Source organism: Pan paniscus, chromosome 20 (genome assembly GCF_029289425.2).
Source record: "Pan paniscus chromosome 20, NHGRI_mPanPan1-v2.0_pri, whole genome shotgun sequence".
NCBI lineage: Eukaryota > Metazoa > Chordata > Mammalia > Primates > Hominidae > Pan > Pan paniscus.
The window spans coordinates 57,760,110-57,787,284 of NC_073269.2; the positions used below are offsets into that span (position 1 = coordinate 57,760,110).

At 49.3% G+C, this 27,175-nt stretch overlaps 1 protein-coding gene across 2 annotated transcripts in view; it reads right to left on the reverse strand.

The window, feature by feature from the left end:
- Positions 1–7,434, reverse strand: part of HAS1 (hyaluronan synthase 1) — a 10,973-nt gene extending 3,539 nt beyond the window's left edge. Inside the window, exons 1-3 of one of the 2 annotated variants that reach the window (XM_003813663.5) lie at positions 7,361–7,434; positions 2,592–3,296; positions 349–574 (exon numbers count right to left, since the gene is read on the reverse strand). In XM_003813663.5, coding sequence (XP_003813711.3) covers positions 349–574; positions 2,592–3,296; positions 7,361–7,369 — 940 coding nt within the window. In that variant the 5' untranslated portion in view covers positions 7,370–7,434. Of the gene's footprint in view, positions 1–348; positions 575–2,591; positions 6,285–7,360 lie in introns of those variants that run through there. The other variant, XM_008966222.4, reaches the window with a different exon arrangement.
- Positions 7,435–27,175: the final 19,741 nt, after the last annotated feature.

A 27,175-nucleotide genomic window follows, 5' to 3' on the forward strand; every position in this document is an offset into this window, starting at 1 on the left:
CCACCCCAGTCTCATCAACAATCCCATATCCATTCTCAGCCCCATCCAAAACCCACTGCAACCTCAAACCTGGCTCCAACTCTGTCTTTGACTCCAAGCCTATCCCATCTTCTTCCCCAGCCCCAGCCCCAATCGTCATCCATATCCTTTCTCCAACCTCACTCCCCACACCAAACTCAGCTTGAGCCCAAGCAGCATCCTCACCGCCAGCTTCCAGTTTTATCCCATCCCCAATTCCTGCCCTGCTGCATCTTTGTTCCCAACCCCAGTCACATCCTCAGCCCCATCCGGCTTCCCTTCTCCCTTTCCACCCCATCCACAGCCCTCCCAATCTCTGCCCCTGCTTACCTAGAGGACCGCTGATGCAGGATACACAGTGGAAGTAGCTCTGACAAGCCCGCTCCACATTGAAGGCTACCCAGTATCGCAGGCTGCTTAGGAAGCTGACCCAGGAGTCCAGAGGGTTAAGGATCCGCACGTCCCCACCAACAGCCCCTACCCGGGGGTCCTCGTCCAGTACCCGCACGAGCTCCAGCAGTGCCATGGGGTCCAACCTTGTGTCCGAGTCACAGACCTGTAAGGTGGAACGGGCCAGTGTCAGCACAGACCCCTGCATCAGGCTGATGCTTGAGAGGAAGGCACCAAGGGGTGCAATGCAGCTGGGGCACTCTGCAACCGATCTGAACGTAATTTTGAGATTTTTTAAAGTCATTTTCAATGTGTAATCGCAGTTTAACATGTACTCCAAGATGCACATCCTTGTATGAACATGAACAATAAGACATATACCATCTCCTCTGGTGTGTGAGTGAGACCCCTAACTTGCTACTAAGCAATAGAATATGGCAGAAGTTATGGGATATAACTGCCATGATTATATTACCTAGTATGGAAATGGTGAATAGATTTTGCAATGTAATTAAGTCCCCAAATCTCTTGACTATAAGTTAATCAAAAGGAGATTATCCTGGGTGGGCCTGACCTAATCAGGAGAACCTTTAAAAGCAGACCTAGAAGTCCGAGAGTCTCCTTGCTGGCCTTGAAGAGGCCAGCTACTGCTACCATGAGTTCTGTGGCTGCAAGAAAGTGAATTCTGCCAACCAACAAATACATAAGCTTGAAAGATAACCCCAAGCCTTAAAAAAGACCCAGCTCCAGCTGACACCTTGATTGCAACCTGGTGATATCCTGAAAAGAGGATCCAGTTGAGCTGTGCTGACTCTGGGCTCATAGAAACTATGAGATAATAAATGTGTTTTGTTCAAGCTGCCAAACATATGGTAACTTGTTATGCAGCAATGGAAAACTAATATAATGCATTAGAATTGCTACACCAGGCCGGGTGTGGTGGCTCACACCTGTAATCCCAGCACTTTGGGAGGCTGAAGTGGGCAGATCACCTGAGGTCAGGAGTTTGAGACCAGCCTAGCCAACATGGTGAAACCCTGTTCGTACAAAAATACAAAAATTAGCCGGGCATGATGGCAGGTGCCTGTAATACCAGCTACTGGGGAGGCTGAGGTGGGAGAATCACTTGAACCCAGGAGACAGAGATTGCAGTGAGCCGAGATTGAACCATTGCACTCCAGCCTGGGCAACGGAGTGAGATTCCATCTCAAAAAAAAAAAAAAAAAAGATTGCTACACCAAATGGGATGGATGAATGAGGTAAATAAATGAAATTAATCTGTATATTGAATACATAGATAGATGGCTGAGTGGTTGAATGAAAGAATCTCAACACTGAAGGAGGGGAAAGGAAGGAGGGAAGAAGGAAAGAAGAAAGGGAACAAATCTCCACATTTAATAGATAAATGAATGAATAAATGAGTAAATGATCTCCATATTGGATGGACAGATGGTATATCCATGAGTGAGTAAAGAAAAAGAATTTCTACACTGAATGAAGTAAGGAAGAACTTTTATTTATTTATTTATTTGAGACGGAGTTTTGCTCTTGTTGCCCAGGCTGGAGTGCAATGGTGCGATCTCGGCTCACCGCAACCTCCGCCTCCCGGGTTCAAAAGATTCTCCTCCCTCAGCCTCCCGAGTAGCTGGGATTACAGGCATTCGCCACCATGCTCGGCTAATTTTTGTATTTTTAGTAGAGACAGGGTTTCACCATGTTGGCCAGGCTAGTCTAGAACTCCTGACCTCAGGTGATCCGCCCACCTCAGCCTCTCAAAGTGGCCGGCTGGAAGGGCTTAATTTTACATTGAATGGATGGATAACTGAATCAGTGGATGAATGAACAAATGAATCTCTATATTGAATGGATGGATAGATGAATGGATGAGTCAAGAATGAGTGAAATTGTCTCTTCCTGGAATGCGTAGGTGAATGAAGAAAGGAAAGAACGCCTCTACATTGAATGGGTAAATGAATGAATAAATGAACGAATGATCTCCATATTGGATAAAGGGATAGATGGATGGATGAAAGAACGAGTGAAGGGAAGAATCTCTCCACTGCATGGATGAAAGAATAAAGAAAGGGAGAGAGGCATTCAAATCTGTACATTGAAGGAAAGACCCCAGGAAAGTGGGATTTGGGTGTTCGGGTCACGAGTGGGCTGAAGGCGCCTCTACTCACCTGCACGTAGTCCACCGAATCTCCGAGCGCCTTGAAGGCTGTGTACATGACCTCGCGCTTGCCGCCCCAGCGCTGCGCCACGCACACGCACCTGCGAGTCCTCACCAGCGCCTCCACTGCCAGCCGCCCAGGATCCTCCGCCTCCACCTCCCGGTAGGCTCCGGCGCCCACCGCGCCCGCCGCCGCGGGTTCCCAGGGCTGGTGGTAGTTGCCGTCCCACACGTACGTGGCGGGGTCCTCGTCAGCGAAGACCTCGCGGAACATGTCGGCCATGTAGAGGTCCTCGGCGCGGTTGCCATCCACCACCATGAGGACGCGCAGCCGCGCGCGCGGGTACAGCAGGGCGCGGGCGGACGCCAGGCACTGGCGCAGGTACGCGGGGTCCTCCTGGTAGGCGGAGATGGTCAGCGCCACACTGCGCGCGGTGGCTGCATCCAGGGGCCCCCGCGCCGCCGCGCGCCGCGCCGCCGCCGCCACCCGCCGGTGCTCCAGGTACGCGAAGAGGCTCTGCGCCACCAGGTGCGCTGAAAGGAAGGCCCCGTAGAGGCCGAAGGCCAGGAGGCCGTAGCGATCGGAGGCCAGCGGCACCCCGGCGGCGTAGGCCCAGGTCATGAGGCCCAGGATGAGCAGGGCGAAGGCGATGGTCAGCACCCTCCGGGCCAGGCCGGAGCAGCGGCGGGCTGCAGGAGTGGGCTTGGGCGCGTCCTGCTGGGAGCGAGAGGGGAAAGGAAGGGGCATGAGTCCCGGGCGCATGAGCCTCCTCCGAGAGAAGATTAAAAATCCTTTCCTTCCTTCCCTCCTTCCCTTTCCGTCCCCTCACTTCCTTTCTCCCTCCCTCCGTCCTTCCTTCTCTTTATCTCTCTTTCTCTCTCTCTCTCTCTCTCTGTGTCTGTCTCGCTGTGTCTCTCTCGCTCGCTCTCGCTCTCCCTTTCTCTCTCTCTCCTTTCGTTTTTTTTTGTTTTTTTTTTTTCTTTTGAGACAGGGTCTCACTCCAGCCTAGTGTCGCCATCTAGGCTCACTGCAGCCTCAGCTTCCCGAGCTCAGGCGCAGCCTCCCACCTCAGCCTCCCGAGTAGCTGGGACTACAAAGAGTGTGCCACAACTCCTGGCTAATTTTTAAATTTTTGGTAGAGCCGGGGGTCTCCCTACATTACCTAGGCTGGTCTGGAACCCCTGGGCTCAAGTGACTTGCCTGCCCCGGCCTTCCTAAGTGCTGGGATTACAGGCATGAGCTACCTCGCCGGGCCTCAAAATTATTTTCATTAACGAAAATAATTGGAGCAAATAGCTATCTAGGCTTCATGCTGATTAGATTCCTTCTTTTCATTATTATTTATTTATTTTTATAGACAGGGTCTTGCTCTGTCGCCCAGGCTGGGGTGCAGTGGCACCATCATAGCTCACTGCAGCTTCTAACTCCTAGGCTCTGACGATTCTCTCACCTCAGTCTCCCAAGAAGCTAGGACCACAAGACTGGAGTCACTATGCCTTGCTAACTAAAAAAAAACAATTAGAGGAGGGGTCTCACTATGTCTCCTAGGCCCCAGTCTCCCAAAGTGCTATGAATACAGGCATGAGCCACCAAGCCCAGCCTGATTTTGTTTCTTCCAATACAACTTTTTTCCACGTTTTGAAATCTCTTAAATCCGTGAGGATGATTGCATGCGATGCAGTGTCACAATTTAATTACTAGGGCGTTTCCCTCCTCTTTCTTAGTGGCACATACAATGAGGATTTATCTCCCAATCAAAGGTTTCTTAGGGTTGAGACAGTAATAATAATAACACGTACTAAAAAACCAAAATGCTATGTACCAGTCCCTGCTCTAAGCCTTTAAGATGAATGAATTTATTTTAATCTTTACAACAGCACTGTAAGGTAGGTACTGTTATTATTATCCCCGTTCTACAGATGAGGCAACTGAGTCACACAGAGGTTCAGCAATTTGCCTAAGGTTGTCCCTGGAAAGCAGAGGAACCTGGATTTGAACCCTAGGAATTGAATCTCTAAGCCTCTAGCCCTCGGGAGAGCCCTGGGGGACAGATAGTGCTCTGCCACCATACAGGTGGCCAAACTGAGGACTGATTGGCCAGAAGGAGTGGCTTGCACAAGATCAGCAGCCCATGGTAGAGGATTCTTCTCTCTGACTTTCCAGAGGCATAGCCTGGTTCTCCTTTTCCACTGCCCAACTCCCCAGCAGAGCCAGGTGCCCCAGTAAATGTTGCTGGAAGAGCCCAGAATCAGAGGAAAAAGTACTTTCTGTGTGCCAGACACTACTGTACAACAACCTTAATATATATATATAAATTTTTTTTTTTAATTGAGACAGGGAGCCAGAAACTGTGGCTCACGCCTGTAATCCCAGCACTTTGGGAGGCGGAGGCGGGTGGATCACCTGAGGTCAGGAGTTCGAGATTAGCCTGGCTAACATGGCGAAAGCAAAATACAAAAATTAGCCAGGCTTGGTGGCGCACGACTGTAGTCTCAGCTCCTCAGAAGGCTAAGGCAGGAGAACTGCTTGAACCCCTGAGGTGGAGGTTGCAGTGAGCCAAGATGGCACCACTACACTTCAGCCTGGGTGACAGTGTGAGACTCCATCTTGAAATAATAATAATAATAATAATAATAATAATAATAATAATAGAGACAGGGTCTTGCTGTGTTGCTCAAGTTGGTCTCGAACTCCCAGGCTCTAGCGATCCTCCTGCCTTGGCCCCCTAAAGTGCTGGGATTATAGGCGTGAGCTACTGCACCCGGTCTCTACAACAATCTTATAAGGCAGGTACCTTCACTGTCTTCTGTTACAGATGAGGAAACTGAGACACTGAGAGGCAAATACTTTTACCCAAGGTCACTCAGGTAATAAGCAGAGTCAGAAGTAAAACTCAGGCAGTCTGGCTCTGGCGTCCCCTCTACGCTAAACTGCCTCCTATGCCACCAGTTCCTGCCTCAAGGCTTACTGTGGGTTATTTAAATGCGTCGTTAAGATGTAGATCTTTGTGTCCAACACAGGGGTCACCAGCCACATGTGTCTACCGAGTACTTGAAATGCAGCCAGTATCACCGAGGAACTGAATTTTAAATTTTATTTAATTTTAATTCATTTAAATTTAAAAACTCTTACTTGATTCAGTTATTGGAAAGCTTTTAAATATGTCTGGAACAAGTTGCATCTACGATGCCCCTTTTATAATTGTAAATCTTATAAAATCTAAACACAGATTAGGTATTTCCAGTGAAAAGGTAGCATCTAAGTGAGAAGTGCTATGAACACACTGGATTTTGAAGCCCAAGTCTGGGGAAAAGAAAGTAAAATAGCTCATTAACATTTATGTATTGATTACATATTGAAATGATCATATCTTATATGTAGCAGGGGTCGGCATGCTAAGACCTGCTACAGCCTGCAGGCTAAGAATTCGTGTGTGTGTTTTTAGATGGTTTTTGAAAGCCAAAAGAAGAATAATAGTTTGTGGAGCATGAAAAATATGAAATTCAAATTTCAGTGTCCTTAAAGGAAGTTTTATTTGCATACAACCACATTCATTTGTTTATACATCATCTGTGGCTGATTCTACATTTACCACATCGAAGTTGAGTACTTTCAAAAGAGACCAGATGGCCCCCAAAAGCCTCAAATATTTAATATTGGGCCCTTTATTTAAAAAAATGTGCTGGCCCCTGACACACTGGGTTAAATAAAAATATATTATTAAAATTAATTTCACCTGTTTGTTTTTACTTTTTCAACTGTGGCCACGAGAAAATTTTAAATTAGATATTGTGGTTTTCGTTACATTTCTAGAGGACAAAACTGAGGTACAGCTTTTAAACTCTCAACATTAAACATTATTCTTTCTTCTCGAATCCCCCTTCTCTCTTCCTTTGCTTCAAACCTGGCCTTGCCTGAGTTCCTAAGGATGGCTCAATTCATGCTGGGGATCCAGAGAGTTGATTCCAGAAACACAGATGAACACATGTGTAGACACACTCCCCCACACGTGAACTCACACATGATGAGTGACACACAGAATGAAATTACTCGTGTTCTACAGGATGACCCGAGACACCCACTCAGGCCAAACACAGCGATCCCGTGACCCCCACCGACGGCCACACAGGTGAACCTGCAGACACACACCCCTCAGCAGGAAAAAGCAACACCAGCAAAGGATGTCCACGTGGCCACAAACACACACAGCCCCAGCTGAGAGTCTGGGGCAATGGGACGCACAGGGAAGATTTCAAGAGAAATAGTAGTTGCTGTCAAGCTGATACTGAACCAGATGAAATTGCTATTCTTCCAAGTTTAGAGTGGCTCAGTATCGGCGATTTCATTTGGTTCAACTTAATAGCTATTGAACGCATGAAACAGAAATCCATTCCCACGTGCCACAGGCAAATCCAACTCTCTTTCTCACTCAGTCTCTTTCATTCGCTCACAGTCTCACTCCCTCTTTCTCTCTGCCTCCCAGGGAACATAGACATACACAAGTTTGTAGCAAGATACGCAGATACAGAAATACGGACATGGCACGTCTCACCTACATGTACTTGGGATGGCCGCTCACACAGGGCAATGTATACACAGACCTGCACACTCAGCCTCACATGCTCACTGTCCCCTACACACATATGGTCACTGTCAGGCACATGGATACACACATGAAATCATGCACACACAGTTCCCCAACACACGTGGTCACACATATGGCAGTAGTTTTCCCCACATGGCTGTATACACACACACACACACACACACACACACACCTGTCTCATCGCAGTGGGTCTGGTCGGGCTCTCTCTTCTCTCCGGCTTGCTCTCCCAGCCTCTCTGTGGCCAGAGAGCTGGAGGGGGGTCATTTGAAGACCAGCGCAGGCGGGGGCGGGAGCGAGCGCTGACGTCAGTCAGGCTAAGCTGGGCCAGGGGCTCTGAGGTCACGGCCCAGCCGGGCAGCTCCACCCGCTTCCCGCTATTACTCCCACCCCCCTCAGCCAGACGGGCCTCCCTTCCCAGGCCCCCATGTCTACCCGCGCCCCTCCTCTAGTCCTCTCTGCCATCGCTCCCCCTCCTCTCCCTCTCTCCTCTATGTCTTCTTCTCTCTTCCTCCCCGCTCTCGTCCCTTGTCTCGCCTGATTTTTCTCTTCCACCTCACTTGCATTTTGGGGGTTCCCCTCATCCCCCCATCCCCTATCCCTGTATTTCCCTCCATCCCTTTCTTTCTCCCTAACCCACTATTTCTCCTCATCTCTTTGTTGGTACCCTCATCTCTCTCCCCATTACCACATTTCTCCAAGTTTCTGTCTTTCTCTCCATCCCTTTCTTCCTCTCCACTTCTCTTGCCTCCTCTCACCCTCATTTCTTTCTCTTCTTGCTTTAAAGCTCTCCCCACCTCCCCCTTCTCACCTTCCCCAGTCACCCCCGCCCTGCTTCTCCCCACAGCCGCCTCTCCTGTCCCCAGAATCCATCTCTGGGTTGGGCCCCCCCAGGGACATGTCTCAGCAACTGGTAGATGGAACGAAACACACACACGTGTGTGCTGTGGGTGTGCCTGTGTGTACGCTGGCCCGAGGCACGGCTGCCTGGGACCGGAGCTGTGAGTGAACGTCTGTCCATTCAGCGCCTAACTGACGTGGGTCTGCGTGTGTGCACCAGGGTCTGGGGTGGAGAGCTGGGGCGCTGGGATTTGTATCCCCAGGGACTCAGGGATGAACACAGAGAGTTGGCGGTCAGCTGACCCTGGGGAGCCAGCCGGGGTCTGTCGGTGCTGTCACCCATCAGGGAAACTGAGTCAGAGGAAGGGTGAAAAGAGATGCAGGACCTGGGGTGCCCAGACCCCAGCCCCTCAGGACCAGATCGGTGATAAATGTCTGTTTACATGCCCTTCTTTCCATGAATTTTTTTAAAAAACTATCTGTATCTAATTCTGTTCTTCTCTCTGCTCCTCTTACTGTGAACTATTGATCTCTCACTTTCTGCCTTGGTAGCTGCCTCGTTCTTTTCTCCCTGCCTGTGACTCTAACAACCTCTGGTGTCTGGCACGGGCCAGCTCCAGGACAGGCTGAAAGACATGGAGCAGCAGAGAGACCCGTGCTTCTCTCTCCTCGTCTGTCCCTCCCCAAATCTCTGTCATTTTGTATCTGTCACCCCATCTCTGTTTCTCGGTCCCTCTATTTGGGTCTCTGCCTCTGTGTATTCCTGTCTGTTTCTCCTCCTCATCCCCCCTCACAGCCATTCTCTCTCTGCTTTTACCTGGGAGTGTCTGTCCCTTTGCATTTCTGAAGTCTCCCTGACTTTCTTCTTGTGTGGCTGTCTTTCTTTCTGAGTGCCTCTCCCTGACTTTCTCACTGTATGTCCATGTATGTGTGTCTCTTTCTCTCTGTCTCTTTTTCCCTCTATCTCCCTCCCTCTCTAGCTCTGTCTCTATCCTCCTTCCGTCTCTCTGCATCCCCATCTCTCTTTTTTTTTTTTTTTGAGACGGAGTCTCACTCTGTCACCTAGGCTGGAGTGCAGTGGCGTGAGCTCGGCTCACTGCAACCTCCGCCTCCCGGGTTCAAGCGATTCTCCTGCCTTAGCCTCCCGAGTAGCTGGAACTACAAGCGCCCACCACCACACCCGGCTAATTTTTTGTATTTTTAGTAGAGATGGGGTTTCACTATGTTGGCCAGGCTGGTCTCCAACTCCTGACCTCAAGTGATCCATCTGCCTTGGCCTTCCAAAGTGTTGGGATTACAGGCGTGAGCCACCGCACCTATCTCTTTGTAAGGCTCTATCTCTGTATGTGTTTCTCTGTCTCTGTCTCTCTCATTCAGTTTCTCTCCATTTCTCTGTTTCTACACCTTCGTCTCTCCCTGCAGTTCCATCTCTTCCAGCCTGTCCCGGAGCTCTCCCCTGCCAGACACCAAGTCCTCACACCCTGGGGTTTTCCCCGAGGAGGCTGCGCCAGGCCAAGCCTCTGCCTGGGCCTGTCAGGGAGAAGGTGCATTCCCAAGGAGCTCGAACGCCCTTCCCACCCACCAGGGCGGGCCGGGCTGTGTCTGACGCTGTTGCCGGGAGCCGGGCCGCCTGGTGTCTGGCTGTGTCAGGATGATGGGTCCTCAGATGATCTGAGGCCAGCCCAGAGCAGAAGGGGAGGGTGAGTCCTCCGCCCAGTGGGAGGGGGCAGCGCAGGCTCCTCCCCAGAAGTGGGGCATTTGGCTGCCCAGCCCCCACCCCGCCCTGCTCGGGTGGAGCAGCTGTATAAAACCAGATGTTTCTAAAACCAGAGTGCGGTTGAGGAAGGATAACCAGGGCTTTAATCCTCAACGGTTCCGTCCTCTAAGACCCAGGAGTCCAGGTTCCCAGCACCCTCCTCCTTCAGACCCAAGAGTCCAGACCCCAGCCCTTCCTCTCTCAGGCCCAGGAGTCCAGGTTCCCATGTCCCTCCTTCCTCAGACCCAGGAGCCCAGGCCCCCAGACCCTCCTCTCTCAGACCCAGGATCCCAGACACCTAGTCCCTCCTCCCTCAGACCCAGGATCCCAGACACCCAGCCCCTCCTCCTTCAGACCCAGGAGTACAGGTTCAGAGTTCCTCATCCCTCAGACCCAGGGTCCAGACCCCCAGTCCCTCCTCCCTGATACCCAGGAGTCCAGGCCTCCAGCCCCGCCTCCCTCAGACCCAGAAGTCCAGGTCCCCAGCACCCCCTCCCTCAGACCCAGGAGTCCAGGCTGCCAGCCCCACCTCCCTCAGACCCAGGAGTCCAGGCCCCTATCCCCTCCTCCCTCAGACCCAGGAGTCCAGACCCCATCCCCTCCTCCCTCAGACCCAGGAGTCCAGGCCCCATCCCCTCCTCCCTCAGACCCAGGAGTCCAGGCCCCATCCCCTCCTCCCTCAGACCCAGGAGTCCGGGCCCCATCCCCTCATCCCTCAGACCCTGGAGCCCAGGCCCAGGCCCCCAGCCCCTTCTCCCTCAGACCTAGGAGTCCAGGCCCCCATCCCCTCCTCCCTCAGACCCAGGGATGCAGGCCCCCAGCGCCTCCTCCCTCAGACCCAGGAGTCTCAACTCCCAGCTTCCTTCTCCCTTAGACCTACATGTCCAGCCCCCAGAATTTCTTGCAGGAAGAGATGACCAAGGCTGGAAGCAGCCCAGAGAAGTGCTGAAAGACAGGGAGCAGTGAAGCTGGACACACTCCCACAGCAGGCCGGGGCTGGTGGTGGAGGGACAGGTAGGGACCCCGCACCCCTCGCTAACACCCATGGCTCCTGGAAATCCCCATTCCTGTGGTGGCTGCTCTCCAGTTCCTGCCCTGGGTCCACAGTGGCCTTCCCAGCATTTCAGCCATCATCAGGAAACCTCAGGGTACAGCTTACAGAATACCTGGACAGAAGGAGCACAGGGTGGGAGAGGTAAGGCAAAAATGGAGCAAAGGCAGAGGAGAGAACATTCATTCATTTTGGGGACATCTCCTGAGCCCTGGTGGACAGGGCTGGGCTGGGCGATGCCGGGCACACAGAGATGACTCAGCCCTGGGCCCTGCCCTTGGGGAGATGCCAATCTGGTGGAGAAGACAGCTGTGTAAACAGAGGGCCACAAAACAGTATAAGGATGCACCAACCCAGCCCAAGAGTCAGGGAGGGCTTCCTGGAGGAGGTGATGCTGGCTGATGAGGCGTTAGCCGTGGTCAGGGTGGTGGTGGAAGGTGGGGCAAGAAAGGGGCATCCAAGGCAAGAAATGGTGTGGCCAGTCAAAAAAGTAAGGGCGGATTGATGCTGTGAAGCACAAAGGGTGAAACAAGGGGCTGGGGGGTTGTAGGGTCCCTAGTGAGGTCCACTCGTTTAGGTTTAAAAAAATTTTTTTGGCCAGGCACAGTGGCTTATGCCTGTAATCCCAGCACTTTGGGAGGCCAAGGCGGGCAGATCACTTGAGGTCAGAAGTTTGAGACCAGCCTGTCCAAAATGGTGAAACCCCGTCTATACTAAAAATACAAAAGTTAGCCGGGCGTGGTGGTGTGCACCTGTAATCCCAGCTACTCAGGAGACTGAGGTGGGAGAGTCACTTGAACGGGAGGCGGAGGTTGCAGTGAACGAAGATTGCACCACTGCACTCCAGCCTCCCGTCTCAAAAAAAAAATTTTTTTTTAACTAAGTAACAATTATACATATTTATGGTATACAACATGACGTTTGCTATATACATATATATATATTCGTTGTGAAATGGCTAAATCAAGCTATTTAACACATGCAACGTGTCGGGTTTTGAATGCAGGAATCAGAGGCTAGGACTTTGCTCTGGTGGCAATGGGGAGCCATGGAAGGGCTGTGAGCAAGGGAGGGGCAGGATCAGCTCTTTGTCTGAGTAAGGGACAAACTGGAGGGAGAGACAGGGGGCTCTGGGCCAGGATGAGTTGCTGGGGGGTGGGGTTGCATCAGAGATCCCTGGGGCTTTTCCAGGCTAGAGAGGAAGTGTGAGTGAGGTTGGGCAGAGGTGCAGGACCCCGAGGAGCCAGGACCAAGAAGACTGGGGGATGGACACAGACATGGCGGGCTAACTTGCCAAGCCCCTAACCTCAGCTAGTTCTGGCTACAGTTGCTCCTCGCTTTGCTCCATCTCAAGCAGGTACCTAATGAGGAACCAGTGAGGGCAAGGGGCCCCTGGGCAGTAACCTGAAGAGATCCTTGTTTTATTAAATGCTTGAATCCCAGTAGATGGTTTCTTTGCCAGGTGTCCTGGGTTGGGCAGGGAAATGCACACTGCGGGGATCTAGATACCGAGAGACAGAGGAGAAAAGGAGGGAGGGAGAGGAATGAAAGACAGAAGCTGGCTTCCGCAGCGAAAAACTGCCCTACCTCTGGATTCCTGACCCCCTTTACTCTCCTCTGCTTTTTCTTTTTCCCCATAGCATTGGTCCCCTTCCTATATAACGTATAACCTGCATAAGATACGTTTAGTATCTTTTTTGTATAATGTGTGTCTTCCTGGTTCGAATGCAAGCTCTAGACAGGCAGCTGTCTTTATCTGGTTTGTTCATGGCTCATTCCTCAGAGCCTGGACCTGTGTCTAGGTAGGTGCTCAACAAATATGTGTTGAACAATGTGTGAGGTCAGGATAGAAAGTCAGATTGGTAGATGGAGAGGGGAAAGAAAAAGGAGAGCGGCCGGGCGCGGTGGCTCACGCCTGTAATCCCAGCACTTTGGGAGGCCAAGGCAGGTGGAGCACTTGAGGTCAGGAGTTCAAGACTAGCTTAGCTGACATGGTGAAACCCCATCTCTACTAAAAATACAAAAATTAGGTGGGCGTGGTGGTGCACGCCTGTAGTCCCAGCTACTCAGGAGGCTGAGGCAGGAGAATCGCTTGAACCTGGGACGTGGAGTTTGCAATGAGCCGAGATCATGCCACTGCACTCCAGCCTAGGTGACAAAGCGACTCTGCCTGGGGAAAAAAAAATGGAGAGGAAGGACGGAGGGGAAGGAAAGATAAGGGAAGAAGGAGGAAGGAGAGGAGGAGGGAGGGAAAGAGAGAAGGAGGGGGAGGAAGATCAGAAAAGGAGGAGGAGAATGGAGGAAGGAGAGAGAGAGGGAAGGATAGGGAAGAGGGGGAGGAGAGAAGTTGGGGAGAAAGGGCCTAGCAGCTGGGACCCCCAACCGACTCTTACGTGATAGTTCTATGGACACCACTCAGAGTGGCCAGTCCTGGGAGGATGGGTTGAGGAGCTCCGGGGAGGTGGGACCTTAGACGAAAAAGACTCCAGGATCAGCAAAGACCCCAAGTCTGTAAAGAGACTGCCTCTGGACTTCCAGGAACTCAGAACCTTGGATGGGCTGGAGTTAGACGGGACCTTTTCTCCCCCACATGCATATTCTGGGAAACCCCTAGGCTTCCATGATTCTGCCGAAATCCAGGGAGGGACGGAGGGAGCCTAGCCAGCAATGATGACTACATCCACCTTCTGCCTCCAGCTAGTGCCTCTGGGAGAAACTGTAGGACTTCCAGAGCTGGGAGGAGGGAGAGAAAGGCCTGGAGGGGGAGAGCCCTGCCTGTATCCAGTTGAAGGCACTTTCTAACCCAGCACGCACCATCTCTCCTGCCGCTTTCCCTGGAGAGAAACAGAGACAGTAAGAGCCAGACAGAGGGAGAGGGAGGGAGGGGCTTCCTTTTGCAAAAGCTGTTTATCCTCTCCAGGGAAGCAAGAGAGGAGGAGACCCATTTTCCAGATAGGGAAACTGAGGCACAAGAAGAATCATTTCCTGGGACAAGTGATACAGCACACAGGCAGCATGGCTGGGTAACAGAAATCAGGTGGTAGGCATTAGGTCACTAGGCTATGCCCTGCCAGTCACAAAGGAAGGAGGAGCTGGGGGCTTAGACTAAGATCTGAGAGCCTGGATTCCTGAGTCTGAGGGAGGAGCGGCTGGGGTCTGAATTCCCTGGTCTGAGGAAGGAGGGGCTGGACCTGGACTCCTGGATCTGAGGGAGGAGGGCCTGGGACCTGGACTTCTGGGTCTGAGGGAGGAGGGGCTGGGGGCCTAGACTCTGGGGTCTGAGGGAGAAGGGGCTGGACCTGGACTCCTGGGTCTGAGAGAGGAGGGGGTGGGGGGGCTGGCATATCCAGTGGGCTCAAGATGAGGCCTGGACCCCTAGATTCTCAGCTCTACTGCGTTCCGAGCTATCAGGGAATCTGCCCTGATATTCACATAGGTTCTTTTCTATTTTCCTTAAGCGTTGGCCAGCTTGAGAAATAAAGGGACAGAGTACAAAAGAGAGAAATTTTAAAGCTGGGTGTCCGGGGGAGACATCACATGTCGGTAGGTTCCGTGATGCCCCACAAGCCACAAAAACCAGCAAGTTTTTATTAGGGATTTTCAAAAGGGGAGGGAGTGTGCGAATAGGTGTGGGTCACAGAGGTCACATACTTTACAAGGTAATAGAATATCACAAGGCAAGTGGAGGCAGGGCGAGATCACAGGACCGTAGGACCGAGGTGAAATTAAAATTGCTAATGAAATTTCGGGCACCATTGTCATTGATAACATCTTATCAGGAGACAGGGTTTTGAGATCAACTGGTCTGATCAAAATTTATTAGGAGGGAAATTCCTCTTCCAAATAAGCCTGGGAGCGCTATGGGAGACTGGAGTCTATTTCACCCCTGCAGTCTCGACCATAAGAGACAGGAGCACCTGGGGGGGATATTTATAAGCCTATACCTCCAGGCGCGTATTCTCTTTCCCAGGGATGTTCCATGCTGAGAAAAAGAATTCAGCGATATTTCTCCCATTTGCTTTTGAAAGAAGAGAAATATGGCTCTGTTCTGCCTGGCTCACCAGCGGTCAGAGTTTAAGGTTATCTCTCTTATTCCCTGAACAATTGCTGTTATCCCGTTCTTTTTTCAAGGTGCCCACATTTCATATTGCTCAAACACACATGCTCTACAATTTGTGCAGTTAATGCAATTATTACAGGGTCCTGAGGCGATATACATCCTCCTCAGTTGACAGGATTAAGAGATTAAAGTAAAGACAGGCATAGGAAATCACAAGGGTATTGATTGGGGAAGTGATAAGTGTCCATGAAATCTTTACAATTTATGTTTAGAGATTGCAGTAAAGACAGGCATAAGAAATTACAAAAGTATTAATTTGGGGAACTAATAAATGTCTATGAAATCTTCACAATCTACGTTCTTCTGCCATGGCTTCAGCCGGTCCCTCCATTTGGGGTCCCTGGCTTCCCACAACACCGAGCCCTGACAGAAAACTTCCCAAGCCCAGGTTCCTCTTGCACATGTGGTTTAGCTCTGTGGGTTACCCCTTCCTCTCTGTAAGTTCCCATTGTCCACCTTGCCTCCTGCATCGGCCTCCACCACAGTCAGGGCAGAGGAGTCTCTGTAGGACAAACACAGCAATCAGATTCAGAAAATAGATCCAAAGGTGGGGATCCAGGGCCCAGGGCTGGTGGCCTGGACCTCTGGTGCTGCCAGGGAGGAGTAGGTTTGAAAGAAAACCCTGGGCCAGGCGTGGAGGCTCACGCCTGTAATCCCAGCACTTTGAGAAGCCGAAGCAGGTGGATCATGTGAGGTCAGGAGTTGGAGGCCAGCCTGGCCAACATGATGAAATCCCACCTCTACCAAAAATACAAAAATTAGCTGGGTGTGGTGGTGGGCACCTGTAATCCCAGCTACTCGGGAGGCTGAGGCAGGAGAATCGCTCGAACCCGGGAGGTGGAGGTTGGAGTGAGCCAAGATTGCACCACTGCACTCCAGCCTGGGGGACAGAGTGAAACTGTGTCTTGAAAAACATGAATAAATGCAAGAAGACCCTGTTTCTCCACTCCACACTTCTGACACCAAAGAGGCCGGGCTGCATTCCCACCAACAATCAATTCTCCAACTCTCTGGACAGCAACTGCATGTGTAACAACTCACTTCAGTTCTGACACTAACTCCCTGGAGTTAGCACAGCCCCCACAGGTTGAGGGCTCAGTCCCACGGGAGTGCCCCCAACTTCACATGCCAGTCACAGGCACTGGGACCACAGGGTACCCACACTTCTATCTGACTCGGCTACAAATCAGGGGTCCCACAACCCCTTCCTGACATTCCATAATTTGCTATCACAGCTCACAGAACTCAGGGAGGTGCTTTACTTCCATGTACCAGTTCATTATAAAGAGTATTATAAAGGTTACAGGTGAGTGGCCAGATGAGGGGGAACATAAGGTGAGGTCCAGAAGGGTTCCAAGTGTGAGAGCTTCTGTCTGCGATGGCGTCATGTGGACGTCTTCATCAACCTGGAACTTCTCGGAACCCTATTGTTTAGGGTTTTTGTGGATGTTCCTTTACCTGGGCATTGTTAACAGAAAAACCAAACTCTATAAAGTATTTTATTTTATTTATTTTTATTTATTTATTAATTTTTGGAGTCAAGATCTCACTCTGGAGTGCAGTGGCACAATCATGGCTCACTGCAGCCTCAACCTTCTGGGCTCAGGTGATCCTCCCACCTCAGTTTCTTGAGTAGTTGGGGCTATAGGCGTGTGCCACCACACCTAGCTACTTTTTTAATTTTTTGTAGAGATGGGGTCTCCCTAGGTTACCCAGGCTGGTCTCAAACTTCTGGGCTCAAGTGATCCTCCTGCCTCAGCTTCCCAAAGTGCTGGGATTTTTGGCGTGAGCCACCACACCTGGACTCTGTAAAATATTTTAAAGAAGTTTATTCTGGGACAATTTCAGTGACTGTGGTATGCCCAAGGTTGGCCAGATTAAGTTTGGTTTGATGTTGCAGCCATAAAAAAGAATGAGTTCATGTCTTTTGCAGGGACGTGGATGAAGCTGGAAGCTATCATTTTCAGCAAAGTAACACAGGAACAGAAAACGAAACACCGCATGTTCTCACTCATGCGATCATGAGTTGAACAATGAGAACACATGGACACAGGGAGGGGAACATCACACACCGGAGCCTGTCAAGGGAGGGGGCGTGGGAGATAAGGGAGGGAGAGTATTAGGACAAATACCTAATGCATGCAGGGCTTAAAACCTAGATGATGGTGCAGCAAACCACCATGGCACACATATACCTATGTAACAAACCTGCACATTCTGCCCATGTATCCCAGAACTTAAAGTAAAAATTGATTTGATGCATTTTAGGGAGGAAGGAGTTACAGGCAAAGTCATAAATCAATACATGGAAGACATACACTGGTTTGGCCTGAAAAGGCAGAATATCTTGAAGAGGGGCGGGCTGACAGGTTACAGATGGATTCAGGGCTTCTTTAATTTGCAGTTGGTTAAAGGAGTAAGGTCTGCTTAAAACCTGGAGTCTGCAAAACCTGGAGTCTGCAAAAAAGAATGTTTTAAGATAAGGATGAGGGATGTAGCAAGATTGATGGCCCTTAGAAGTGACTTAACACTTGCCTTAGGTCTTGTATGTAATTTGGTATCTTATCATCACAAAGAGTCTGTTTTGTCAATCTTATGACATCTATTTTAACTATAATGCTGGTCTTTTGTGTTCCTAAACTCCAAAAGGGAAGGGGCATAAGAAGGCGTGTCCCACCTCCCTTAAAGTCATGGCCAGGAACTCAGTTTTTAGGTTTCTCTGGGATCCCTTTGGCTAAGAAAGGGTCTTGTTGAGTCAGTGGTGGTGGTGGTGAGTGGGCTGGAGGGAGGGCCTTAGGATTTTATTTTTATTTTATAGCATGATTGATTAAATCATTGGCCACTGGTGATTAGTCAATCTCCAGCCCCTCTCCCTTCTTGGAATTTAGGGCATGAGGCTAAAAATTCCACTGGGATCACAGGGTTCGTCTCTCTGGCAACCATCCCCGATCCGCCCAGATCCTCCTCATTAGCATAAACTCAGGTATGGCTGATAGGGGCTAATTATGAATAACAAAATATGCTCTTCTCACCTCCTCACTCAGGAAGTTACAAGAATTTTAGGAGCTCTGTGCTAGAAATTAGGGGCAGAAAACAAATATATATTTATTTATTTTTAGACAAGTTTTCACTCTGTGGCCCAGACTGGAATGCAGTGGTGCAGTCACTGTTCACTGCAGCCTCAACCTCCCAGGCTCAAGTGATCCTCCCACCTTAGCCTCCTGAGTAGCTAGAAATAAAGGCTGTGCCACTGTGCCACTGTGCCCGGCTAATTTTATTATTTTTTGTAGAGACAGGAGCTCACTATATTGCCCAGGCTCACTATATATTGCCTATATTGTCTCAAACTCCTAGTCTCAAGCGATTCTCCCACCTCGACCTCCCAAAGCACTGGAATTACAGTTGTAAACCACCTCACCCGGCCCAAATACATATTTCTTTCTTTTTATTTTTTATTTTTTGAGACAGAGTCTTGCTGTGTCATCCCGGCTGGAGTGCAGTGGTGCAATCTCGGCTCACTGCAACCTCCACCTCCCAGGTTCAAGCGATTCTCCTGCCTCAGCCTCCCGAGTAGCCGGGATTACAGGCGTGTGTCACCACACCCAGCTAATTTTTGTACTTTTAGTAGAGACGGGGTTTCACCGTGTTGGCCAGGCTGGTCTCGAACTCCTGGCCTCAAGTGATCCGCCTGCCTTAGCCTCCCAAAGTGCTGGGATTAAAGGCATGAGCTACTGCGCCCGGCCCCAGATATATATTTCTTATTGTCTTTGTCCCTTCTGGCTGCTCTATCAAAATACCCTAAGCTGGGTGGCTTATAAACAACAGAAATTTTATTTCTCACAGTTCTGAGGCTGGCAAGTCCAGGACCTGGGTACTGACAGATTTGGTGTCTGGTGAGAGTGGATTTTCTGATTCATAAATGGGGTCTTCTTGCTGTGTCCTCACATGGTGGTGGGGGCAGGGTCCTCTCTCTCGGGCTCCTTTTGCAAAAGCACCAATTGCATGCATGAGGGCTCCACCCTCATAACCTCATCACCTCCTAAACATGCTCCCTTCTAATAACATCTCCTTAGGGATTAGGATTTCAACAATGAAGTTTAGGGGACCCGAACACTTATTCCGTTAGTTGCCTGTTCTTGGCGTGGAGCCATTTCATTCCTCTGAGCCTCTCTTTTTTCGTCTGTAAAATGGGACTGTCTCAATTTGTCCTTCATAGGATAGCCCTGAAGATTAAGAGAGAGAGTCTGTCTGGCACATTGGAATATGCGGTGAGTTTAGCCATTCCTGAAAGAGCAGAGTTTGAAGGTCTCCAAGACTAACTCAGGTGGCAACAGGGGGATGCTTCCCTGGATACCCCACCCCTTCACCCTCCCTGGATACCCCACCTCTCCTCTGAGGAGTAAGCCAGGTTGGAGCTGGGAGGAGCCCACACTCTGTCATCAGACACCCCTGGGTTCCAAGGCAGGCAGCCTTGCGCAAGCCAACTCCTGGCTCTGAGCCTCCCCCTCCACCTTAGCCACCTGCAGACAAGGAGAACCCTTCCCCATGTTGATGCAGGTGAGTGGAACTCTGTTTGGTTCCTAGTCTCTCAAGCATGGGGTGAATAGACCCTCTTACCCGGGACATAGCAGAAAGCTCCAAACAGTTTGGTGAACAGCCAGACTGTGCAGCACAGAGAGTGTGTCATCAAAGGGGCACACCTGTGGGCTCCAGATAGAGGACACAGAGCTGCAGAAGTCCGGCGGCCCCTTTCTGTGACCTGGGCTGCAGGCACCCACAGTCCAGAGGCTCAAAACCACAATGCTGTCATTCCCAGTGAATGCTGTAAGATGAAGAGGAAATAACGCTGCCGTGGTTTCCCATGAGGGGATTACTTAAGAGGATGTCCTAACCCCCAGAAGCTCTGACTGCAACCTTATTTGGAAAGAGGGGTTTTGCAAATGTCATAAAACTAAGAATTTCAAGATGAGCATATCCTAGATTTAAGGTCGGCCCCAAACGCCATGGCAGGTGTCCTTATAAGAGTGAGGCAGAGGGAGGTAGACACTAAACACAGAGAAGAAGGTGATGTAAAGACGGCGGCAGAGATTGCAGTGATGCACCCACAAGCCAAGTGTATTAGTTTTCTAAGGGTTCTGTAATAACAAAATACATCTGTCCCTCGGTGTCCTTGGTTCCACATGTAGTGGGGTTGACGGGTGGCCCCCAAAAGATACATCTAAGTCCTAACCTGCAGAACCTATGGATGTGACCTTATTTGGATAAAGGGTTTTAAGAGCTTTTGCAGGTGTCATGAAGTTAAGGATTTTGATATGAGATCTGGCTTTTCAACACTGATACCATCCTGGCCAACACCCTTCTGGTCCTTGTGATAATTTCCATTTTCCAAATGTTGAGAGATAACACAGAGATGAAGGAAGCTGCCCCAAAGCACATGAGACACGGCCTCCGCCATCAGCTCTTGTCATCGTAAGTTCAAGTGTTCTGCAAAACTGGTCCGTGGAGCCCAAAGCATCCACATCATCTGTGTGCATTTGCTAAACATGACGACTACTGGTCTTCACTGTCATTTATTCAGATTTTGTGAGCTCAGGGCTATGGAAATGATTTAAACAAATGCCCCAGGTAATTCTTACGTACAGTTTGAGAACCATCTGATTAGGAAAAAAAAAATGCCTCCCAAAGTGAAATAAGAAGACTGAATGCCTGTAATCCCAGCACTTTGGGAGGCTGAGGTGGGAGCCCCAGGGGGTTCGAGAGCAGCCTGGCAACACAGTGAGACCTTGTCACTACAAAAAATTTAAAAATTAGCTGGATGTGGTGGCATACGCTTATAGTTCCAGTTACATGAGGGGCTGAGGTGGGAGGATCACTTGAGCCCAGGAGATCGAGGCTGCAGTGAGCTGTGATTGTACAACTGCACTCCAGCCTGGGCGACAGAGGGAGACCCTGTATCAAAAAGAAAAAGTAAGTGATGCAGAGACATAGGCGGAGATTGGAGTGATGTATCACAAACTAAGTGTACTAGTTTTCTAAGTCTTCTGTAATAAAAAAGTACAGCTGTCCCTCAGTATTCTCTGAAGATTGCTTCCAAGACCCTGTGGATACTAAAATGCACAGATGAGTTCAAGACACTTACATAAAATTGTGTAGTATTTGCGCATAACCTATGCACATCCTCCCATATACTTTATTTTTATTTATTTATTTATTATTATTTGTTTGAGTTGGAGTCTTGCTCTGTCACCCAGGCTGGAGTGCAGTGGTGCAGTCTCAGCTCTGCCCCCTGAGTTCAAGCGATTCTCCTGCCTCAGTCTCCTGAGAGGCTGGGATTACAGGCACCCTCCACTATGCCCGGCTATTTTTTGTATTTTTAGTAGAGATGGGGTTTTGCCATGTTGGCCAGGCTGGTCTCGAACTCCTGACCTCAAGAGATCTGCCTGCCTCGGCCTCCCAAAGTGCTCCCATATACTTTAAACCATCTCTAGCTTACTTATGATACCTAATACAATATAAATGATAGTTCTACTGTATTTTTAAAATTTGTATTTTTTTATTACTTTTTTCAAATATTTTCTATTCGTGATTGGTTGAATCCTTACATGTAGAAACCACAAATATGAAGGGCCGGCTGTGACACAAACTCAGGGGATTAAACAACAGAAATTTACTGTCTCAAAGTTTTGCCAGCTAGAAGTCCAGAATCAGGATGTTCCAGCAGGCTTGGTTTCTTCTGAGGGTTGTGAGGCAGAATCTATTCTATGCCTCTTGCCTAGATTCTGGTGATTTTTTTTTTCTTTCTTTGAGACAGGCTCTTTCTCTGCTGCCCAAGATGGAGTACAGTCAGCTCACTGCCCACTAACCTCTGAGCCAGTGAGCTGACCCAGCCCCAATCAGCTCTTTGCAACTTCTGCCTCTCAGGCTTTAGCCGACCTCCCATCTCAGCCTCCCAAACAGCTGGGACTACAGGCACAGGCCACCATGCTCAGCTAATTAAAAAAAAAAAAAATTTGTAGAGATGAGGTCTCATTACATTGCCAGGCTAGCCTTGAACTTCTGGGCTCAAGCAATCCTCCCCCATCAGCCTCCCAAGTAGCTGGGACTATAGGTGGGAGACACCTCACCTGGTTAGCTTGTTTTTTATTTTTATTAATTTATTTAGTTTTGAGAGGAAGTCTCCCTCTGTAGCCCAGGCTGGAGTACAGTGGCGCAATCTCAGCTCACTGCAACCTCTGCCTCCTGGATTCAAGCAGTTCTCCTGCCTCAGCCTCCTGAGTAGCTGAGATTACAGGCATGCGCCGCCACACCCGGCTAATTTTTGTATTTTTAGTAGAGACGGGATTTCGCCATGTTGACCAGGCTGTTCTCGAACTCCTGACCTCTGTTATCTGCCTGTCTCGGTGTCCCAAAGTGCTGGGATTACAGGCATGAGCCGCAGCGCCCTGCCTATTTTTATTTTTTAGACGGGGTCTTGGTCTGTCACCTGGGCTGGAGTACAGTGGTGTGATCGTAGCTCACCACAACTCGGAACTCCTGGGCTCAAGTGATCCTCCCGCCTCAGCCTCCGAAGTAGCTAGGACCATAGGTGTGCACCACCACACCCTGCTCACTTTTTAATATTTTGTAAGGACAGGGTCTTGCTATGTTGCCCAGGTTGGCCTCAAACTCCTGGGCTCAAGCAATCCTCCTACTTCAGCCTCCCAAAGTGCTGAGATTACAGGCATGAGCCACTGCACTTGGCTGCTTCTGGTGCCTGACACTGACAATCTTTGGTGATTTGCTGACAGTCTGTGGTGTTCCTTGGCTTGTGGAAGCCTCACTGCAACCTCTGCCTTCCTCGTCACATGGCGTTCTTCCCGTGTGCGCACCTGCATCCGAATTTCCCTTTTTCATAAGGACAGCAGTCATGTTGGATTATGGGTCCACCGTAGTCCAGTATGACCTCACCTTAACTTAAACAATTACATCTGCCATGATCCAGTATCCAAATAAGGACACGTTCTGAGGGGCTGGGGGTTAGGACTTCAACGTAGGAATGGAGGGTGTGGAGAGGACAAAATTACATCCCTACCACCAAGGAATGCTAAGGATGGCAGCCGCCACCGGGAGCTAGGAGAGAGGCGTGGAAGGGATTTTCCTCCAGAGCCTCCAAAAGGAGCCAACCCTGCCGCCACTTTAATTTCAGACTTCTGGCCTCCAGTACTGTGAGATAATCCATTTCTGTGGTTTGAAGCCACTTGGTTTGTGGTGATGAGTTACAGCACCCTAGCAAACTAACATGCCAGCCCAGTGCGGGGTACATGTGGAGCGTATGATGAACAAGCTCCTCTCTGTGCCCTGGGGAGGCTCACAGGGACCATGCATGCGCTTCTAAGGTGCACGTGATCAGAGCAGATCACTGAGGAAGCGTTTCCGCTCCCCTAACCCCAGGTGCAGGGACTTCAGAGTAATTCCTACTAAATGACCCCTACCACTGTTGCTTGACAAAGGGAGGTGCAAGGGGGAAAAAAGACTATGAGAATGGGAGAGGGCGGGTCATACAGGAAGTGTCACGTCACTCTGGTTGCAGAGGACAGAGAAAACAACCCTGTCTCCAGCAGGTGGAAATGGTCATAATGTTGATGGTGGCCATGATATGTATGTTTTTATTTTATTATATTTTGAGACAGGGTCTTGCTCTTACTCCCCAGAATAGAGTTCATTGGCATGATCATGACTCACTGCAGCCTCGACCTCCCAGGCCCAGCCTCGATTTTCCTGCCTCAGCCTCCTGAGTAGCTGGGACTACAGGTGTGCGCCACCAATCTTGGCTGATCTTTTTTATTTTGTATTTTTTTATTTTTGTAGAGACTCGGCTTTGCCATGTTGCCCAGGCTGGTCTGGAACTCCTGGGCTCAAGTGATCCACCTGCTTTGGCCTCAAATGTTGGGGTTACGGGTGTGAGCCACTGTGCCTGGCCAGCCGTGATACAGATGCTCAGCTCTATGCTTCCCATCTCATGTTCATGAGCTCTAACCAAAAGATTCCCTCAGGCAGCTATTACTGCTCCCATGTTAAAGAAGAGAAAATTGACATTCGAAGAGGGAAATGATTTGTCTGAGGTCACACAAGCAGTGACAGCCAGGATTTGAACATGACTGTTACAGGATCCAAAATACATGTGCTTTCTACACTGTGACGCGCTGGTAGATGTTTAACAACTGGCTCTCCAAGGGGAAAAATGTATGTCTGTGTATAAACACATATGTTTATAATACATTTTGTAATTATACTGATTATAAAGGATATGTACCACACACTTTACAAAGAATAATAATATAATCTAAAATTCTCTTTATTGTAAATGCCATACAATTATAACTTCAGGGTGACTTGCTATTTCTTGCAAAATCCAGTACTAGTTTTTATTTTATTTTTTGTTTTTATTTTTTTGAGCTGGAGTCTCGCTCTGTCGCCCAGGCTGGAATGCAATGGTGCAATCTTGGCTCACTGCAACCTCTGCCTCCCAAGTTTAAGTGATTCTCCTGCCTCAGCCTCCTGAGTAGCTGGTATTACAGGCATGTGTCACCACACCCAGCTAATTTTTGTATTTTTAGTAGAGATGGGGTTTCACCACGTTGGCCGGGCTGGTCTTAAACTCCTGACCTCAGGTAACCTACCTGCCTCAGCCTCCCAAAGTGCTGGGATTACAAGCATGAGCCACCATGCCCAGCCTCTTTGCAGATTTTTACAATGTCTGGTTTAATAAAGGACAGATGAACTCTCTTATCTTCTGTATCCAAACCATTGCAATAATTTTGTTTTTTGTTTTTTGTTTTTGTTTGTTTGTTTTGAGGCAGGGTCTCACTCTGTCACCCAGGCTGGGCAACATCGTGAGATCCCATCTCTGCAAATAAATAAATAAATAAATAAATAAATCAGTTGGGCATGGTGGCATGCACCTGTAGTCCTAACTACCTGGGAGGCTGAGGTGGGAGTTTGAAGCTGCAGTGAGCTATGATCATACCACTGCACTCCAGCCTAGGTGACAGAGCAAGACCTTGTCTCAAAAAAAAAAAAAAAAAAAAAAAGTGAGAATACAGCTTTAGGCTAAACTTAATAAGATTAACATTTATTTATTTATTTAATTTTATTATTATTATTATTTTTGAGACAAAGTCTCTGTGTCGCCCAATCTCAGCTCACCACAACCTCCACCTCCCTGGTTCAAGTGATTCTCCTGCCTCAGCCTCCCAAGTAGCTGGGACTACAGGTGCCTACCACCACACCCGGCTACTTTTTGTATTTCCAGTAGAGACAGAGTTTTGCCATGTTCGCCAGGCTATTCTCGAACTCCTGACCTCAGGTTATCTGCTCACCTCAGCCTCCTAAAGTGCTGGGGTTACAGGTGTGAGCCACCATGCCAGACCCAAGATTAACATTTAAAAGGTAGACTTAGTAACACAGCTTACCCTCTCTATTGTGGGCGGGCCACGTCCAATCTTTTGAAGGCCTGAATGAAACAAAAAGGCTGGCCCTCCTATGAATAAAAGGAACTCCTTCCCTGTCAAACTTTAAGCTGAGACATGAGTTTTTTTTCTTGCTTTTGGACATAAAATAGAAACATTAGCTCTTTCTGGGTCTCAAGCCTGCCAGCCTTTGGACTGGAACTACATCATTGTCTCTCCTGGTTCTCAGCCCTTCAGACTAGGACTGGGACTGCACCACCAGCATTCCTGGGTCTCCAGCTCTCTTCAACGAAATCATTTTAGTGTACTGCCTTTTTCTTGAGGGGACCATTACTGATACAGAAAAAGTAATTGAGGCCAGGCACAGTGGCTCACGCCTGTAATCCCAGCACTTTGGGAGGCCAAGGCAGGCAGATCACCAGAGGTCAGGAGTTCGAGACCAGCCTGATCAACATGGAGAAACCCTGTCTCTATTAAAAATACAAAAATTAGCCGGGCGTGTTGATGCGCGTCTGTAATCCCAGCTACTCGGGAGGCTGAGGCAGGAGAATCGTTTGAACCTGGGAGGTGGAGGTTACAGTGAGCCAAGATTATGCCATTGCACTCCAGCCTGGGCAACAAGAGTGAAACCCTATCTCAAAAAAAAAAAAAGAGAGAGAGAAAAGGTTATTGATTTTCCCCAGATCACAGAGCTTATAAGAGATGAGGTCCAGATTCCAATCCAGTCAACTTGTTAGGAGGGTCTGTATTCTTAACGTCTAAATTCTACAAGAGGGATTTTTTCCCCATAGAGGCACCATTCAGGGTGAGCTGGATATTGTTAGGATTTGGGAGCCGACAGGGGCTATCATTTATTCTCGTTCTTTGACCACATCATAGGCCATTGCCTCTTCTCTGTTTGCTGGTTCATGCAAGACCAGAAGCTCCTCCAGTAAGTGGCCGGAAGGGTAATACCCATCCCCCGCAAGCCAAGTCTCTCCCCATTCTCTTGCTCAGCCTCAGTCACGGGAACCACCCAGTGGTTGATTCATTCTGATGATTATTATAGGTAGCTTAGGAACGGATGGTTGAGTTGTGAGTTGTAGAAACTCGGTCAAGCTGGCTTAAGTTAAACCTGCTTGCTGGAAGAACACAAGGGAATTTAAAGGAAGCCAACTGCAGACAGTGCGTCTAGACCTTAGAGGAACTGGAACATTATCTGGTAGCTTCTCCCTACCCCTTGCAATCTGGGGCTTCATCATCTCTCACTTTTTCTCTGTTCAAATCCTCCGCTCAGTTCTCTCTCTGTGACTCTTTCTAGCAAATGATGCAGCCGGAGGGTGTTCTGGAGATTCTGCAAATTGGCAGCTGGTGTCAGAAGCGAGGGTGGTCTTGTATGAAGGGTCTGCCCTCTAACTTTGTAGCAGGGTCCTATTTTACTACACTCTCCTTCTGGGCCTCAATTTCTCCATGTGTCAGCATAGGAAGAACTCTCTGACTTAATGGAGTTGGTGACTGAAGGGGTTCCAGGATTTGCAAGTATCCTGCGTAATTATAAAAGAGGTACAGAAGCAAAAGGTTTAGTTAAACCATCATTCATTGAAGCCTTTTGTATGCAGGGAAAAGGCAAGGATGACACGATGCCCTCCAGAAGCTCTGGGGTCAGTGGCATAGGTTAAATAAATGCATTGGATGCTGATGAGTAAGGCTTGCAGAGCTTCGTGGGGGGTGTGCAGAAAAAATCATCATGGGAGTCTAGAGAAGAGCTAGATTCCCAAGGACCACATCATGTCATC